General features: G+C 43.3%; 1 protein-coding gene across 1 annotated transcript in view; it reads right to left on the minus strand.

Annotated features, from left to right (window-relative positions):
* Positions 1-932: 932 nt before the first annotated feature.
* Positions 933-17,335, minus strand: part of LOC105833419 (protein lozenge) — a 32,629-nt gene continuing 16,226 nt past the window's right edge. The window contains exons 5-6 of the mRNA XM_012675152.3: positions 2,774-2,944; positions 933-2,336 (exon numbers count right to left, since the gene is read on the minus strand). Coding sequence (XP_012530606.1) covers positions 1,858-2,336; positions 2,774-2,944 — 650 coding nt within the window. The 3' untranslated portion in view covers positions 933-1,857. The remainder of the gene's footprint in view (positions 2,337-2,773; positions 2,945-17,335) is intronic.

Raw genomic sequence — 17,335 nt, forward strand, 5'->3', positions numbered from 1 at the left:
TTCACTCCAACGTGTGTTTAGACAATCTCTTATTATTTTCTATTATTTCCTATCAAATACGAGAGAGAGAAATAGTGTTATTCTTCGTGGCATCTTGCGGCTGCAATGGATTTAGGATTTATGTATTATTGCGCGCAAATATAATAAATTTTAAGAAAACTGCAAAATAAAACTGGGATATTTAAGGGAAAATTAATCGTTCAAACTTTTTTCACGTATTAACATTACCTTTTTAATTACGTCTTTAGTTATTTCACTCCAATGTGCTTTTTAGATAATCTCTTATTTCTTTCCTATCGGATGCAACATCTTTTCAGCGTGTCGGCTCTAACGGCTATTAGATTTATGTATTATGCGCAAGTCTAATAAGTTCAATGAAAATTGTAGAACAAAGATGGAAAATTTAAGTAAAAATTAATTATTCAATCTTTTCACGCTTAATTAGCTGGAAACGTGTGGAGCTTTAGAAGAATTATTCGGGGAGTTACAATTCAGATATAATTCTGAACCTGCGACTTGGATGCAGATATGAGATTTTTCAATCGGTGAATAAATTAGCTAATGCACAAAATGTGCCGTGGGTTAATTTAGGTGAGGCAAGTTTAAAGATTTAACTGACACACGAAGCAGCATGGGGTGGCTCGCTAATAAAGGGACGCAAGAACGACGAACCGACGATGTCGCGACCAGCCAGACCGCAACTATCCATCCGTTCGTCATTTCCAACGTGCTTTAAATATTAAATAGAGCTTGCTGCGCTCGTAAAAAGGGTTATCCGTTCCCCCCATGACGAAAGAGACAACAGCGTCGCTGTAGTCTGTTCCCATGCGAACGAGGAGATTTTTCTATCGTATTTATGTGCGAGAATAATTTTCCCGTCGGAAAGTGTATTACCCATTCATCGTCACTGAAATTAACTTTTAAATTCGTGAAAGAGTTTAAAAAAGTTTATTTTTTACATGATATATTTTGAATATAAGAGAGGAACAATCTCGTTTAACTGTCTTTAATTCTTTCCCACGTTGAAATCTCTCGACGCGCCAAGAGAAAGGATTTAGAAACCAGCTGTCGGACAAATTTATTTCATTTCTGAAAATATGTGTGTATTTACAACGTTACAGAGTTTGACTAACTTCTCCGTTCAAGAATCAAGCGACATTCACGTGATCCGATATTCTCAACTAGTCTCAAGAAACAATCGAATGAAGATGAAGACTCCGCTTTGTGCGCACATAACGATTCACCAATCATTTTGATTGGTTTCATTGGATTTTAACCAGATTTCTAGTCCTTTAAGAAATTTTCTTTTCTCGGCGAAGAGATTGTTTTACTTGGATTTCACGTTCAACGTTGAATGAGTAAGTTTATATCCGCGATGAAGTATCTTCGCTTTTGTGCGCACAATGACGATTCTTCATTCATTATTAGCTTTGTTCGATGAAATCTTCTATTACTGGTTGATTTTTCATAAATTGAGAAAGTCTTTTTAGTAAAGTTCGTTCCACGCGCTCCCTTTGTCGTTCATTCAATGTGAATGAGTCAATGATTTTCACTTTCATATTTCACGTTATCACCACGAAACACCATGGAGGATACCGTTCTTCAGTTGGGTTTCTTACAGACGCGGTAATTCACGTAACTGCGGACGACCGGAGGAAACACTGTTGCGCATGCGGCAATTGTCTCGTGCACGCCTTTCTTCGGAAAGTACTTGGCGCAACTTCCGCCGTCCTTGTTATATTTCGCACTAATTAGAGCACTAATTAAAATTTGCATCGCCACACACGGAAACTCGCGCGTTGCAATTCAGACAATTTGAATTACATTAACACAGATCTTTCCCCCCCTTTTTTTTTCTTAATACGGCCTCCACACGTCGTTTCTCTGCTCGCTCTCCTCGCCAAGCACTCCGATCTCTCGGATGCTGCTGATGGTAAGATTGCCGCCCGCTATGGTGACCTGCTCGTCGCTCAGATCGCCGTGCAGATGCAGATGGATTTGATTTTGATTGACTGTGCTGTAGAGTTGAGGGTAGAGGACCATCGGTGTCGGACCCGTAATGTAATTTTGACCCGGATTGTTGTAGTAGCCTTGATAATTGGGGTTGTAATTGTGGGAAGCCACTGGGACCGGGGTCGCCGGGCCAGGTGTCCAGGAACTGTAATGGTAACCCGGGCTACCCGCACTACCCGTGCCGGCGCCGCCGGCAAAAATGTCAGGGTCGCTGGGTCTGGTCGGCACCAGGGGCAAGGATGTGGTCGGCGAGGTGCCGTGTCCCGAGTACATGGACACGCAATTCGGCGTGTAGGTGTCCTGCGAAGTTTCCGAAGGGAGCACTGCAAGCAGAAAACAACACGTCGCTCTGATTTGCGAACTGCTCGATCATCAGTGTGGAAACAGCAAGATTTCTACAAAGCTTTGTATTCGCTGTAGATCCTGTAAAGCACTTTTTATTATTCTAAGTTTCTTTTTTACGAATACGATCGTTTTTACTTTGTAAACAATTGTTGGCGAGGCGACATTTACATTCTGCGAGTTTCCACATTTGAAAAATCGATCGTAACACATAGCACATAGTTTCTGAAATAGATACAAATGAAAAACCTTCGAGATAGCGCGTTACGAAACTTTCCCGGAACGAGTTATGCGTCAGAATGTTATTAAACGGTCGTAGGTGTTTCTTAATTAGCCAGTACGTCGGCAAATCACATCGCCGGATCAGTGGCGTAAATCAAGTTTTTTCGATTCTGTTATATGTATTAATTTATCATACCGGTTGGTAATGGCACCGGCTCCGTTGTCGGATGATGCGACAGTGATTCCCCCGGATATGAAAATGCACCGCCGGGTAAAGGAGAGTAGGAACCGCTGCTGCTGACTGGAGGAGCCGGATAAGACGGTGCTGTGGACGGGTAAGTCCACTCTGTGGTACCTATACCCGTGTCTACAACAGAAAATATTATTCCTTTTTACAATCATTTCGTCAATTTTCCATAAGACCCGTGACATAAATACGTTGTAAGATTTATATTTTTTATCCGTCGCACTTTAATTAAATTTATATCATGTAGAATACAAATAGTTTGTGCAACAAGTACGTTTAAAAAAAATTATACTTCTATCAATATATTTTATAACTTTAATTTAAATAAATTTCGCATATTATAATTCATCAATAATCGAAGAACCGATCCATATGGTCTGTGTACTGTAAAACGTGCTTCTTAAGATGCGCAGCAGATCGTATGAGTCGGTAAAGGAGTTTTCGAGTGAGTAACGTAGGCAGATTAATTGATATGAGTCACACAAATTGAAATAAGCACGAGAAAACTTAAACGCTCGAAGTGAACGTATCGTGCATCGTGAACGCGTGTATCTCGTACAATACAGACGAGTCGCATCGAGGCGCGAGATCGAGATCATCAAGTGTTGCGACGATTACGTAACAATCGTGCTGATAAACGTGCAAATGTATGATCGAGTGACTCGCAACTTTCTAATCGTATGATGCTTACTGATCTTTTTCTGCGTAAGTGATTTCCTCGTTGCATCCAAGTATACGATATACTATTGTGTATTTAAAAAAAACATCGCTTCTATGAAAAATCTCAAATCACGCAGTTCTATATTTGTCGGAAATATTAGTAATATTATTTTTTCTATGCATATTAATAGGCATACCATCATAAATACCGGGATTTCTAAAGTATCATGCGTCCCGATTACGTATAGACTCATTCCAACGTGGAGAGAGAGAGAGAGAGAGAGAGAAAGAGAGAAATGATAATGTGATGAATCATATACGATTCGGAGAAATTTTTCGGTGTCATTGTCCCATATGTGTATAAACGATGAAGCATCTCATTTAATTAAAATATACTTATACATATTGTACTTGAAACTATTTTATCTAATATAAAAAAACTTGTAAAATTATAATATGTTTCAAAATACATGCTTTCATCAAAATATTTTTTAGACTGACTTTTATAATACTTAACATTATATAAAATTTAACTTTTGCATATTTGTTTAAGTATTTTTTATATTTTAATATATATTCTTTTATTATTTTATATATATATATATATTATTTTGTAATAAATAATTTTTAATGTTTACATTTTCTTTAATCTTAAAAGGACCATTAGTTGATCCATGTGATCTTTTTTATCCGAGTTTTAGCGTGGAAAACGTATACAATACAAGCGGGAAAAGTTAGTGGAAAATTTGCGAAACTTTTTTGTCGGATAAATGAATACTGATTAAAGATAAAACTCGGTTTTCAAGAGCGTATTTATACCATTCACCTGATTCTGGGAATCCCTTCACTGTAATAAAAATAAGTTGCGCAATACAGCGCAACTCTCTCACAGAAAACTTGACAATCTTCTAAAATGTTTGAAAAAACAATAACATAATTAACATTTTAAACTTCAGATCTTTCCCCGATAATTGCAGATTTATCTCAATTTGCTTTTTTTTCCGTAGAGATCATTATCTAAATTATCTAAATATGATTTCAGTTTAACTTTCGTCAAAGAACTTGTGATACAATATATGTTAATAGCACGTTTTTCCACAATAATTGTGTTTTATCTGTGTCAAACGTTTTATCCACAGCTCCGAGGAAAATTAATGCTAAACACGTCGGAATTACCTCTTTCGCGTGTAAGCCTTCACGTGTGGGGAATACCTCTGGTCTCGTATGGAAAATATATGTAAAATATTATTCTCGCGAATTCGTCACGATCTTTTCCCCCTGTTTAGCAATATTAATTGGAATCCGTTATCAGTTACGTTATATTATATTTGTGCTAGTTGTCGACGGTAGAGCGGGATTTCCACGCTATAATTCTAGACACGCAATCGATTTTTCAAATAGAAATGTACTTCTATGAATTGCAACCGCCGGTACACGCGACAGGTATAAATGATACAATTTCGAGTATCGTTGAAATCTTCCGAGCTCAATCGCGAGGTGAGGTCGGGCTCGGTTCTCGGGTAAAACTGTCGTTACGCCTACTAAGCGGAAGGTCGAGGTCGTTTCGAAATTCTCAAAGAGGACCGCCGTGTAGGACGATCAAGCAGGACGCAGAAGGGGGTGATTACCGAAAATGGCCGTGTATTTGCCGCAATTACCGGAACAACGGTAACAAAACAAAGGCACTAACACAACACTCTACTTGGATTGGTGTCGGGCAGGACCATCTGTTGGATAATAGTCCGTTTCTTCCGAATGATTCTCTATGAGGGGACGAGTGAGAAAAGAAAAACAACGTCCTATTCCATTCAGAATGAAGGATCCCTGCTTCTCGCTTTCTTTCCCCTCTTCTTTTGCTTAACCATGCTTTATTAGCACGGTGACCATACGTCTCCGGTTCTTTTTTTCACGGGCATTTCCGAATTTGTCGCTCCAATTAACGGTATATGATGCATTTAATCGTTTTCTTTTATCATATCTTTGTATTACAATCGCTTTACTTTGATCAACAAAGATTTCAACTCAAAACATATAATAATCGTATTTTCCAATCGCTAGATTTCGCAACTTGGACAGATTATTAATTAAGTGAATGAACAACTGTTATATATTATGGAAAAGTTAATAAAATCTACATTTTTACTCACTAAAAAAGTTAAATGAACAAATTTTATCACTCAATAAAGAATATAAAACTGGTTCTTGTTAAAATCTTTCGAATACGTTAAATTTTTCACATTTCGAGTGTTTATTACTTTAATTTATCATAATGCGATTATGTCCGTTGAACATTTTATATTAAAATAATATACTCAACATTTCTTATTGTTAAAATAACACAATTTATAGATAACTAAACAAATAATATAAAAATAATGTGGTTTTGAAATGTAAATTCCAAGTTAAATGAATGAAATGTACGTGTCAATATTATAAATGCTTAAATTTATTTTTAAATTGTGTCGAAGTGTTATATTTTTGTGTTAATTTTTTATATAATATTTGTGTCATTTTTTGAAACATATTCATTTTATGTTAAAATAACAAAAAAAAAAATGAGTAGGCTGTTTGGGACATGTAATACATTGTATTAAATTTAAAACAAATTTTCCAACTGTACCGTAAATATAAAGGATATAATTACTAAAAGGTCTAAAATTTTCAGAATATATTTTATACAGGAAATATAATATAAATCTAAAGAATAGAATAGTTAAAAATGATTGCTTCGTACTTCCAAGGTTGAACACGAATTACTTATTGTATAGAATTAAACGACAAATAATTAAATGTAAATTAGCTACGTCATTTGCATCTTTAGCGTTTTGCTATGCATAGGGAAATCCATTCATTCATCCATACGCAATGAAGAGCGTAAAATCCGATCTACAATAGTAAGAGCGGGCAAGTTCGTTCGCGGATTTCCCGTCGTTATTTGATTACAATAATTTATTGATAAATCAACACGTCACGCTGCCCTATTTCGCTCTAACGTTGCGTCGTCATCGTCGTCGTTGATTCGACATTTATCGCACAACTGACCACTTGTCGTCACGCTAATGCTCGTCGGTGACCGTTTCTCAGAAGGCGACTTCTCGCTCCTCTCGGTCTAAGATCGTAGCCTCGTCGTCGTCGAGCTGGACCGAAAGAACACACGAGTCCTGAGCGAAGGAGCAGCTCCGAGTTGTTTACTGCTGCCCTATATATCTTCCTCTTTCTTTCTCTTGCCCTTCCCCCTTCTCACACTATCTCTCTCTATCTATCTCTCTCTCTCTCTCTCTCTCTCTTTTACTCCGCGGGTGTGAAACCACAGTGAGGTGGTTTTGGTGCTTAGTCCTCCGACCAGCCATCTACTTAACGAACCATCCATCGACCGCCGTCATTTCGCCGTTTCTCGGTTTCCCTCCCATCTAGCCGCCGCCCCCGCTCTTTCGCCATTTCGATCCCCCCCGTTTCCCCTCCCCCTCACCGGTTGTGGCTACCGCTATCCGGCGGTTCGATCGACCTCATCTTCTCGCTACCGACTTAAGATCGTTCGGTGATTTCTTCTCCGCGCAACCGAGAAAAGAGATCCGGCCCAGGCGATCGTGACTGCCGGCCCGACCTTGATGTTCGCGAGCCGCGCAGCGGTTGCACAGCAGTTACTTGGTTTACCAGTTGCAATTCAAAAAATCTTTTTCCGTCCCGGAAAATTTTCACAAGTTCAGCTGATCGGGATTCGTGCGTATAATTGCGCTCGGATAATTGCGCAATTCGAAATTGTACTGTACTCGGAATCAATCGCGTGAAAACGCGTTGGGTATTTTTTTTTCCTTATTAGCTATAAATAGACGTTTCTCCGTAACCGAGCGAAACTTTTCCTCGAAGCGCGCGCGCGCGCGCGCGCGCGAGAGAGAGAGAGAGAGAGAGAGAGAGAGAGAGAGAGAGAGAGAGAGAGAGAGAGAGAGACGCGGACGGGAGATGGAGAAAGAAGCGCGACGTCGCGAGTTCGACGTGCTTTCATCGAGTCGAGCGGTTCCACCTCGTCGACCTCGTCGTTCGACGCGATCGACGTGGCGTGCGCGGGAACTTCAGAATCTCGAGAGATCATAGCCGTTGAGAGAAGAAGAACTCAAGAAGCTCGTGGGGCTTCGGTTCCCACCGAGATAGATGCTCGCTCGGTCGTGTAATGTAAGTCGATATGCCGCGCCGCCGCCGCCGCCGTCGTCGTCGTCGTCGTCGTCGTCGTCTTGATATAACGACGGGCCGAGCTCCGATTTATACGCGATCGATATGCATACATCGGTCGGATATGTCGGGCATAACGAACGAACGAACGAACGAACGGGAGAAGTCCTATGCGTACGCGAGCGCTCAGGAAATTTGCGCGTATCGCTTACCGTCGACGATTTCTTCTTATACCGAGTATCCTGTCTCAGGGATAGTGTTTCTTCTCGGAGACGACGAGATCTCTTGGATCCAAGAGAAAAAGAGAGAGCGAGAAAGAGAGAGAGAGAGAGAGAGAGAGAGAATGCCCGGTCTGTCCGTTGCAATTTCGATCCCATACGTCTGATCGAGAGATAACAGATAAAGGCCGAAGCTAACGGACTGAGAGTTTTCTACATAAATTCTCATTGAAGAAGAATCATGTGATTGCATTTACAATATTTCTCTCATTGAGCCATACATCAGCAATAAAGATTGTTATCTCGTAAAGGATACATAAAATTTGTGCTGTGTCAGGTACAGCGAATCCATTTGTACTTCGGTAAAAAAAAAAATGGCTGCAGGTGCGTAGGGAAGGAGGGAACGAAGTATCGGAAATCTTTTCCCACCTCGGTGTGACTTGATTGCGCGGCGGCGGCGGCGGTGGTTCCCTCAGCGGATCAACTGCAGAGTCCCGCGGGAGTCAGTAACCTGCGAGGCCTGCGCCGAGAAACCTGCGGAGGATCGACAATGCCCCGTTGCTTCTTCACGCGCTGCTCGACTTCAATGACCATCGCCGGTAATTTCGTTCGTTCGGTTTGCGTTCGTTCTCGCGCCTCTCCCTCATCCCCCCCCCCCCCGTCTTCTTCTACCCAACCCGTTTTTCATTCACATCGCCATTCATCCCCCGTGCATTCCTTTATCTCTCGCAACGCTCCATTCAATTCTCCGGTTCCAAATTTGTAAGAGGAGGAAATCTGTTTAGCGTAACGTCGCGCTGGCCGCCGGCCGCAGAGGGGCCCACGGGGGGGCCCCTGTGTTTCGCACGCACGCATCGCGCCGTAATTTGGCCCGGACAATGCAGAGGGGCCCTAGGTGCCGAGAAGAAGAAGAACTAATCGACGAATTTGCCTCTTCCTCACCGTCTCTCTCCTTCCCGGCTCTCCCTCTGCTCTTCGTTTCCTTCCTCCCCTAACGGCTCCCGAGTCTTTGGTGTTTGTGCCTCTCTCGCGATATGATCTCTCGGTGGATTATCTCTCTCTCGCGCATCCCCCTTCCCTCTCCCTCCTCCTCCTCCTCCTCCTCTTCTTCCTACCGCTCCTCGCGCGTTCCCGCGCAATTTTCAGGATGAATGAAGAACGAAGCATGAATGGCGAGCTCACCATCCGATGCGCCCGGAAATTCCGAGGCCTCAGTTTCAACCGCATAGTATCGTAATAATTACTTGTTAAAATTACATAAAGACCCGAACGCGAGCCACGAAAAAGTTTGCTTACGAGGACGCGTTAATAAAGGTAGAATTATATTATCGCGTCTCTCATTTGATAAAAAATAATACGATTTGATATGATATCTTTTCACGCAAAATTTAAATTTAAATTTTGTTACCTGTATATCTTCACTATATTTTTCATATCTTTAAATAGAACATTTGTAATTAGGATTGTTATAACAAATGCAAAAGTGATTCTTTTATTTCCATGTGAAAACACAGCGTCCCGATGTTAAGCGCCGGTGTGAGATTTCGCGAACGAGTTTCCGGAGTTTACTTGTAATTTTGTGCACTAAACGTTTTCACAGGATCGCCTCAAAAGTGGGCGCTGAAAGGAAGCGACTTTCAATTACGCCTTTTTGGCCTTCTGAAAGGCCGGTTATTTATTGTGTCTTCGAAAAGCGACGGAAAGGATAATTGAGGTAACAGTACGCTTCGTGTATACGCATACGTGTATTCAGCGATCCTTTCTTCACGTAATTTTAGGATCATTTTTTCCCTTGAGACGTTTCGATCGTCTGTCATTCACGTGTTTCTTTTTCTCATCCTCCCTTCCCTTTAATTCGAACGAATATGTCGCTTATATATATATATATATATATATATATATATATATATATATATATATTAAATAAAGCGCGAAAACGCATCGTAACTTTTTCAAAGCTCTATTCTATAATCGCGTTTAGAGCGTTTAAACGGCGATTGCTAAATGGAATGTAGAGCGCGTCGAAACCTCGCGCAAGAAAGTAGTGCAGCTGAGATAGAAGAAGAACCAGTCGAATCGGAGAGACCTTTCATTCAATGACACTGCTACTTCCAAGAATGAACTTCTTGCCCGCTGGAGGCTCTACAATCTTTCGGGCCCGAGCTCGAACTTCATCCGGTATATTCGTTTAAATCCGGTATACTCAAATTCCTTGTACCGAAACACGGTAGGGTCACGGAAGAGGCCTTTCATTAGGATCTCGGCCGACGGAACTCGCGTAGGTGGCCCTTGCCCTTCAGCTACAGAAGCGACGAATTTTCTTTCCCCGTTTCAAAATTTTTCTGATACATATAAAAATCGCCAATACAATATAATTGTCACGTCTCCGTTGTGTGATCATTTTATTATGCAAAATCTCTTTATACGTTGCAAAAATTTTTTATGTTATTAACTTCTCAATTACCATGTTAACTTCCCTGCAAGTGGAGCGAGAGGCCTTAAAACTTTTTCTATATAATAGCTTTTTATGACGCTAAAAATTATATCAAAACATATCAATGCGCATGTACATGTAATGCAATATCGTTTATTTTATTTATATTAATATAGAACATTTTTTAAAATTAAAATAAACAATATACAAAACATTTATTATGGTACCATTCGTTTATGCAGCAAACGACTCGGCTCACTTGGCAATTGAGGATATTATTTGTTGTGCAGCTTATGCAATTTTTCGATAGAGATATTCTATATGTTGCTTCTTGGAAAGCGCACGAAAGTATTGTTTCCTTCATGATGATAATTCTGCGTTTTCACGGCGAATTATTCCACTAGCTGTCAATATAGCGGAATAGCAGCGAAAGCGGTAGCGGATCGTTAATCAATTGATCACGCTCAGGTCGTGTCTTTGATTGGCTATCAATTAATCCAGGGTAAGAAGAAAAAAAAAATACGGCCGAGGAGAGTCTCCGAAGAATTCTTGCCACTCGACTGCGCTGGGTCGGCAACGTTTCGGATGGAGTCGTTGGTGATTGGTCTTCGATTCCGTTATTGTTTATCGGCTAAATTCTGTCACGACAATGCTCGCTCACTTTTTGTCGATGTGGATCGCCCGTCGTCCGTAACCGCTTTTTTTCACGAGCCATCACGCACGTACGAATCCCGTTTTCACGTTTCGACCCATCTAACCCATACGCGAACGTCCGAATCTCTGTTTTAACTCACTGGGTCTCCTACAATTTTATGAAATAAATAATAAAAGCAAAAAAAAAAAATTGCACCTCCTCCTTTTTCCCCACAGATCGAGGTCCGTCAGTTGGCATTCCGGTAGCGGAGAGTTTGATTATTGATGGCCGAGGCGAAAGGTACTGGACGGATATCTGGACGATATTCTCCATCGGCATGTACTGCCGATATTAAAAAATAAATAGGGACAGGTGAGACCTGTAACATTGTGAGGCAAAATGGTACGATCGAGAGGAAGCAGCCGTGCCTTCTCGAGCGTGGATCACGTAACTACCTCCTCCACCTTCTCTCTTGTCTTGTCTCTCATTCCTTTTCTTCTTTCGTTTCTCCGCGAGAGAGGTACTCTCTTCATTCTATTCTTCGCTCTCTCTCTCTCTCTCTCTCACTTCTTCTCTTGTTTCTCTCGCTTCTCTCCTCGCCTCTCCTCTCTTCCGTCGACACGATCGAGTCAGTGTACCGGCGATGCTACGAGCACAAGAATTTCGTACAGGAAAAAAAGACTGGGAGCATGGGCTTCCTCTCCCGATCCTAATTCGTCTACCTCGGTACTTCCGTTCACCCGTTTTAGCTGCTCCTCCTTCCCTTCTCCTCAAAAGAGCCTCCTGTGTTTCTTTCAATTACAGGTAGGTAAACCCCCCCCTTCCTCGCCCCCTCTCACCCTCGATCGTCCGTAGACGCACGAAATTTGCCGGCGATGCACGGCCGGGGATACGCGAATGTATATATTTGTCGGAAATGCCGAATTTTGTAATCCGCCTAATCATTCGCAGTTACGAGATCCTTTACCGAGGTTACGAGCTACGTATCGGGGCCGAGGTAAAACTCAGACGGGGCCAGGTGAACGGCGTTGGGATTTGTGGAATTTCCGGTGTAGACGCGAGATATCGCGTAAAAAAGAAGTCGAGGCTCCAAACATTGCCCCGGCACGCACGGAATCTACTCGCCGACATTGAGATTAAATGCCGAATTTACATTGTGAAATTTACGACGAGATAAGGTATACGCTTAAAAGGAGCGGTCGCAACACGTTCGAGACGCGCGTGACTCAATATATACTCGCCGTGAACTGGCCGCCGGTCAATTTAAACATCCTCCTATGATATGATTCATGAAATCATCAGACTCGTTAAGCCGGGAGAGGAAAGTTTTCCCTGTGGAGCGACCGGAATAAGAATATGCTAATTCGTCGTCTGACATTTTCTGCGAACGGCAACGATTACGGGGAACGTGGTGGAACTTCAAATCCGCCGGCAAAGGACGGCGAATTATTTACGATTTGGAGAAGTAACGGGAAGGAACGCGGCGTGAATCGCGAATGACGTTGAGGTCCTCCTCATATCGTCATAAATTAAAAAACGAGGCGGAAAAATGTGCCATTCTCAATGTGACTCGTTTTATTAATTAACGGAATGCCGTTCACTGTTTTAATGTTAAAACGCGCGACTTTTATCGCGATACTTTCGAGGCGCTTTTTGTCCGTGCGCAACGAGTGTTTCGGTAAAACGACGATCCCCGATCTTCGCGAATCACTTTCTCGCTTCGCTCGTCCGACATGATTCTTTCTACGATTCCAGCCGGCGAATCAGCCTTGGATCGATTTGCCCGAGATCGCTCCTCGATCAGATCAAATCGATTCGAATCAGTATTCTTGATTGAGGGACGTCTCGATTTTTGGCATTGAACACTCGCCCTTGCATAATCCGCATCATCTTTCAATGGTTTCGCGAGCGCGTTCTTCCATTTTGTCTACGGGGACTTCAATGACTGTTTAAAAGAAGAATTTGAATTTTGATGTAATTTTAATTCATTTAAAAAACATGGAAATATTCAGTAGAAGACAATGTTTAAAACTGTTACATCTAATAAAAAAAAAAAGCAAACAATTATTTTAAAAAATGTTACTTAAAGGCTCGCCTACTTAACGCGGATTAATGGCGTATTTTTTTTTTAGATCGGAATACCGGAAGTTAAATTGGCGACGATGAGAAAGGTGCGAGCAGAAGAAACGCGGGATGTAGTAATAGTCTGTCTCCAGTGGTCTGGAACTCGCGTCGATCGCGTGGGAAAACGGTGGGTGCATCGGAGCAAAGGGTTTTGATTCGATTGAGCTTACCCTTTCTACAAGGCAATGCTTTATCGAGGTACGTGTCGCACATTTTTCACGGTGCGCTCTTCAGCTCGCCGTTTTATATTCGCGCGCAAAGATAAGCTTTCATCCATACGTACGTTACACTCATTAACAACAATTAAACACATATAATGACAAATATATATGCACGGAGCGAATTTTCTTTTACCCTCAAAATTTAGTAATTGTAGAAGAATGTGTGTCACACATACTACAATTAGCAGATTTTGAGGGTAAATTTTAAAAGAAAATTCTCTGTGTGTGTGTGTGTATTTAGCGACCAAAAAAAGAAATCTCGATTAACAACGACAGTCTAGCAGCCCGGTAGTTCGTAGGGGCCTCACGGTGTTATTCGGGTGACGGGAAGATGAGGGGACACTTTAGGATTAAAGAGAAAGGACCACCGGCTCGCGCCAATTGTCCGACCTTTCGCCGCAGGTGGGCGAGAACGCGCGCCCGTCGAAGGCCCCCCGGGAGACTTCACGGACATAGAACTAATTAGGAGGCTTCTCTCTAGTCGGACACGCTCGTTGACTTTATCGCCGGCGGGAAGATACGGGGATCCTTTCGACGTAAGAAGGCGAGTCGCTCCGCGCTTCCGCCGATCCACGGCCCAAGTCTTTCGCCCCGGGTCCCCTGTCATGTCCCGAGGAATACGTGGAAATACGAAACGGCACGGCTGCCCTGTTTATTATCGCGGTCGGGCTAAGCGGTCGCCACGGGTTTCCTTAAGCCGTCCGGCAAGTGCGCGCCTGATTGGACGGACACGTAGGATGTTGTACGCCACCAGGATACGCGGTAAACCAGGCAGGCGATAAAGCCAGCCCCACCGGGGGCGCCGCCGCAGAGGACGAAGATTTCCTGAAATTCCGCCCTGCGGAAGGCGGCCGGTAAGATCTCTCGGTAGATTCGAGGGCATCCGGAATCCTCAGCGACTATATAACGTATATGGGATAGGTCTTAACCCTCTTTCTTTCCAGAGATTTCCGTGCAAACGAGACTTCGTAATTCCCCTTCGATGTGAAATTCTCTAACCGTGGAGGCAACAGAGTGTTAACAGGTTTGTTAAAGAAAAATCGTTTGCACTTGACTCCTCGGGCGAATGGAATTGTGAGAAACATCTTTTCTTTTACAGCTGCGTGCGGTCGCAGGCTGAGCGTTTATAAAAATATTATCAAATCATTACGCAGTCTCATTAGCATTAAGTTTTTTTTTTTTTTCTAATGCAAAGTAGCAGTACCGTAACGCAAAGAACGTCAGTCGTGAACGTGGCTCGCGTATACAGGTATACGTGATGCATTCGACGTTTCTAATTGGCCGGAACGCCATTTATAGAACGTATTGCGAGGTAAAATAAGTACTGGGAGACGCAACAACGGTGGAAGTCTACGACGGTGCCGAGGGATTTACGAGTTTAATTAAGTTCTGCGGTCGCGTTTGTCATTTTAGTAGGCATCGAAGGCTCGTTGGCCAAGGTTCGAACTTCGCTTTCTTACGAGAAGTACAAATTGCAAAGAGGAAAAGTTTACGCCTGCCGTTTCTCAAACCGTGCGGCGACGGCAATTCATTTTCTTCTTCTTCTTCTTCTTCCTCGCGAGTCTTTTTTCCACGCGAATCTCTCGCGGGAAACCGGATCGTTATTATTCGATGTGATTAAAGTGTAACTCGCGAGACGTAACGTCTAAAATTACGGTCGGGGGAGGGGGAGACTTTAAAGAAAGACGACGAATATAGACGCGCGCCAAGTGCGCCGTCTTCTTAACGTGTCATAGATCCTTTCACATCCCATAGACGATTTAGCGCGTGTTAATAACCTCGCGATAGAGTATGATAGGGGTCGCCGTGCTGCGAGGGTGAGTCGCGGATAGGAGTGTGTGTGACACTTTCCTAATTGCCTCGCAACTTCCCGCCCTTTCCCCCCGTTTAAGAAAAGCAACCCTTATATCCGCCTGTTTCCTCGCGGGGCTGGTAGACTTCGGATCGGGAAACTTTCGGGGAAACGACACTGGACGTGATCCCTTGCCTTCCACTCTGTGTTACGAAGATAATCGTTTTACACAAGAAGCTTTACATCTTTATAAATTAATTATAATGTGTGTAATACGTTTAAGAAATTTTTGTACACACTGAATATATCATACATTGCATTTCTTTTTTAACAACACGAAGAAAGAAGAGTGGGAAAAAAAATTAATTTTTCCCTTGAACTTTCAATAATTTCGACGGTGAGATAAAATTGTGATTGTACGTCCACTGGACTTGCCCACGGCGGTGTCGGGCGTCGGTTAAAATGAGATATTGGAATTGGACTCGCCGTGTAATGCGTACAAGATTCGTGCCGTTCTCAAGAACATCGAAATAACGTTTAAGTAAGAGTGCCAGCTGCACAACAAGTAGCAGCAAGGAGGCGTAATAATCCCGTACAAGCACGCACTAGGCTTCCATTAAGCCGCGTCGGCACAGCACATTCTAAGTACTAACGAGTAAAGTGCAGCGAAGGCCGGAGTTGGAGAGTTGGGTAAAGCCCGAGAGATCCACGGTAGGACAATCAGGTAGGTGGAAAAAAATCCGCGGAGCAGCCAGAAGGGTAGTCGCATTCTTGGTAGCTGTCTACACGGAGGCACGTGGGAATCGCGAGATCGGGGCCTTCCTCTCCGCCGCCGCTGCCGCTGCTGCTGCTGCTGCTCTCCCGTGTGGCTCGTCGTCTTTTTGGATATATCTTCTAGGTAAAGTACGAGCATCCCGGTAAATAGGTAAAGAGCGCCGAGAGATGCGCCGGTGATGCGGCCTCTTTGTCTCTTTCTCGCCGGGCGGCGAGTAATATGCCGGCGAGGAGGAAAGGGAGGGGTGGAAGGGGAGAGGGGGAGGAGAGGATATGAGAGAGATGATTTCCTTCTTGCTAACTCGCGACAAGCTGCTCCTGGATTCTTCACGCGCACCTCCCGCGAACGAAGCTCGCAACGCGAATTACACGCTTCTTAACCTTAACCACCCGGTAATCGGCCGCACGTAAAAATCGTCAATCCTTGGCCGAAAAATGCACCGGGGATCACGAGAGAAAGTGTGAGAGAGAGAGATATATATATATATTATTTTTATGGAAAATTATTCAAATTTTTTTAAATTTCTTTCTTACAGATTTTTATTTTATTACTTATCTTTTAAACTTGCACAACTCCAGATAAAGAAATGTTCATCTGTTCTTGCTTGGCGGGTTTTTCTAATTTCACTCAACTGTTCGTTTATCCTAGCCGGATAAATAACTTCCTCCTAAACCACCATAACGCGTCTTTAGTTTTCGTCCCTTTCTCCGGCAACGAACCTGTTAGAAGGTTCCATGCCGGACAATCTTTTTCTCTCTTCCCTCTCTCTCTCTCTCTCTACGTAGTCAGAGAGAAGAAAGAGAATGACTTCGCGACGATGAGGACGGGAACGAAGAAGGAAGACGCGAGGACGGGAAACGAGAGTTCGTTTGCAACCTATACGAGTAGACGTGGAGGCAGACAGAAGGAGTCAGCACAGAATATACAATCAGCATGATTGTTTGACACCCCATAATCAGCGTCCTTACCCCTACTATGCCGACAACATCGTGGCTTCGCCGTTCGTCTTACTTCCCTCCCCCCTGTTCCCGCCCGCGCGCGTTTCTCCTTTTCCTGGTGCCCAAACGGGCACTCCTCCTCTCCGTTCCTTTCACGTTGATATCACTTGAGATCCGCTCCGCTCCGCTCCCCTCCTCTCGCTCGCCTCTCATTCCTCTCGCATCATCTCCCGGGATCTCCGTTGCCACTGCGCGCGGGGCCTCATTACCCCGATCATGACTCGAAATGAGACTCGGCGGGGCAAGGGGGGCAACGGACACGGTTATATTATAAGAGACAGAAATAATACTCGCTTCTCTTTTTTCTTCACTTGGGGACCTCCCGACCGACCCGACCGACCGACCGACCGACCGTACGACCGACGTGGCGCGTCTTTACTCTCTCTCAGTAAGGACAATGCCGGCATGGAGTTTGTACTTTGAAATTTACACGTGGAATTGCGAAACTCACGCGCAGAAAGCGATCGTGGAATTTATTTGCAGCCGCC

This window comes from Monomorium pharaonis, chromosome 9 (assembly GCF_013373865.1).
Source record: "Monomorium pharaonis isolate MP-MQ-018 chromosome 9, ASM1337386v2, whole genome shotgun sequence".
NCBI lineage: Eukaryota > Metazoa > Arthropoda > Insecta > Hymenoptera > Formicidae > Monomorium > Monomorium pharaonis.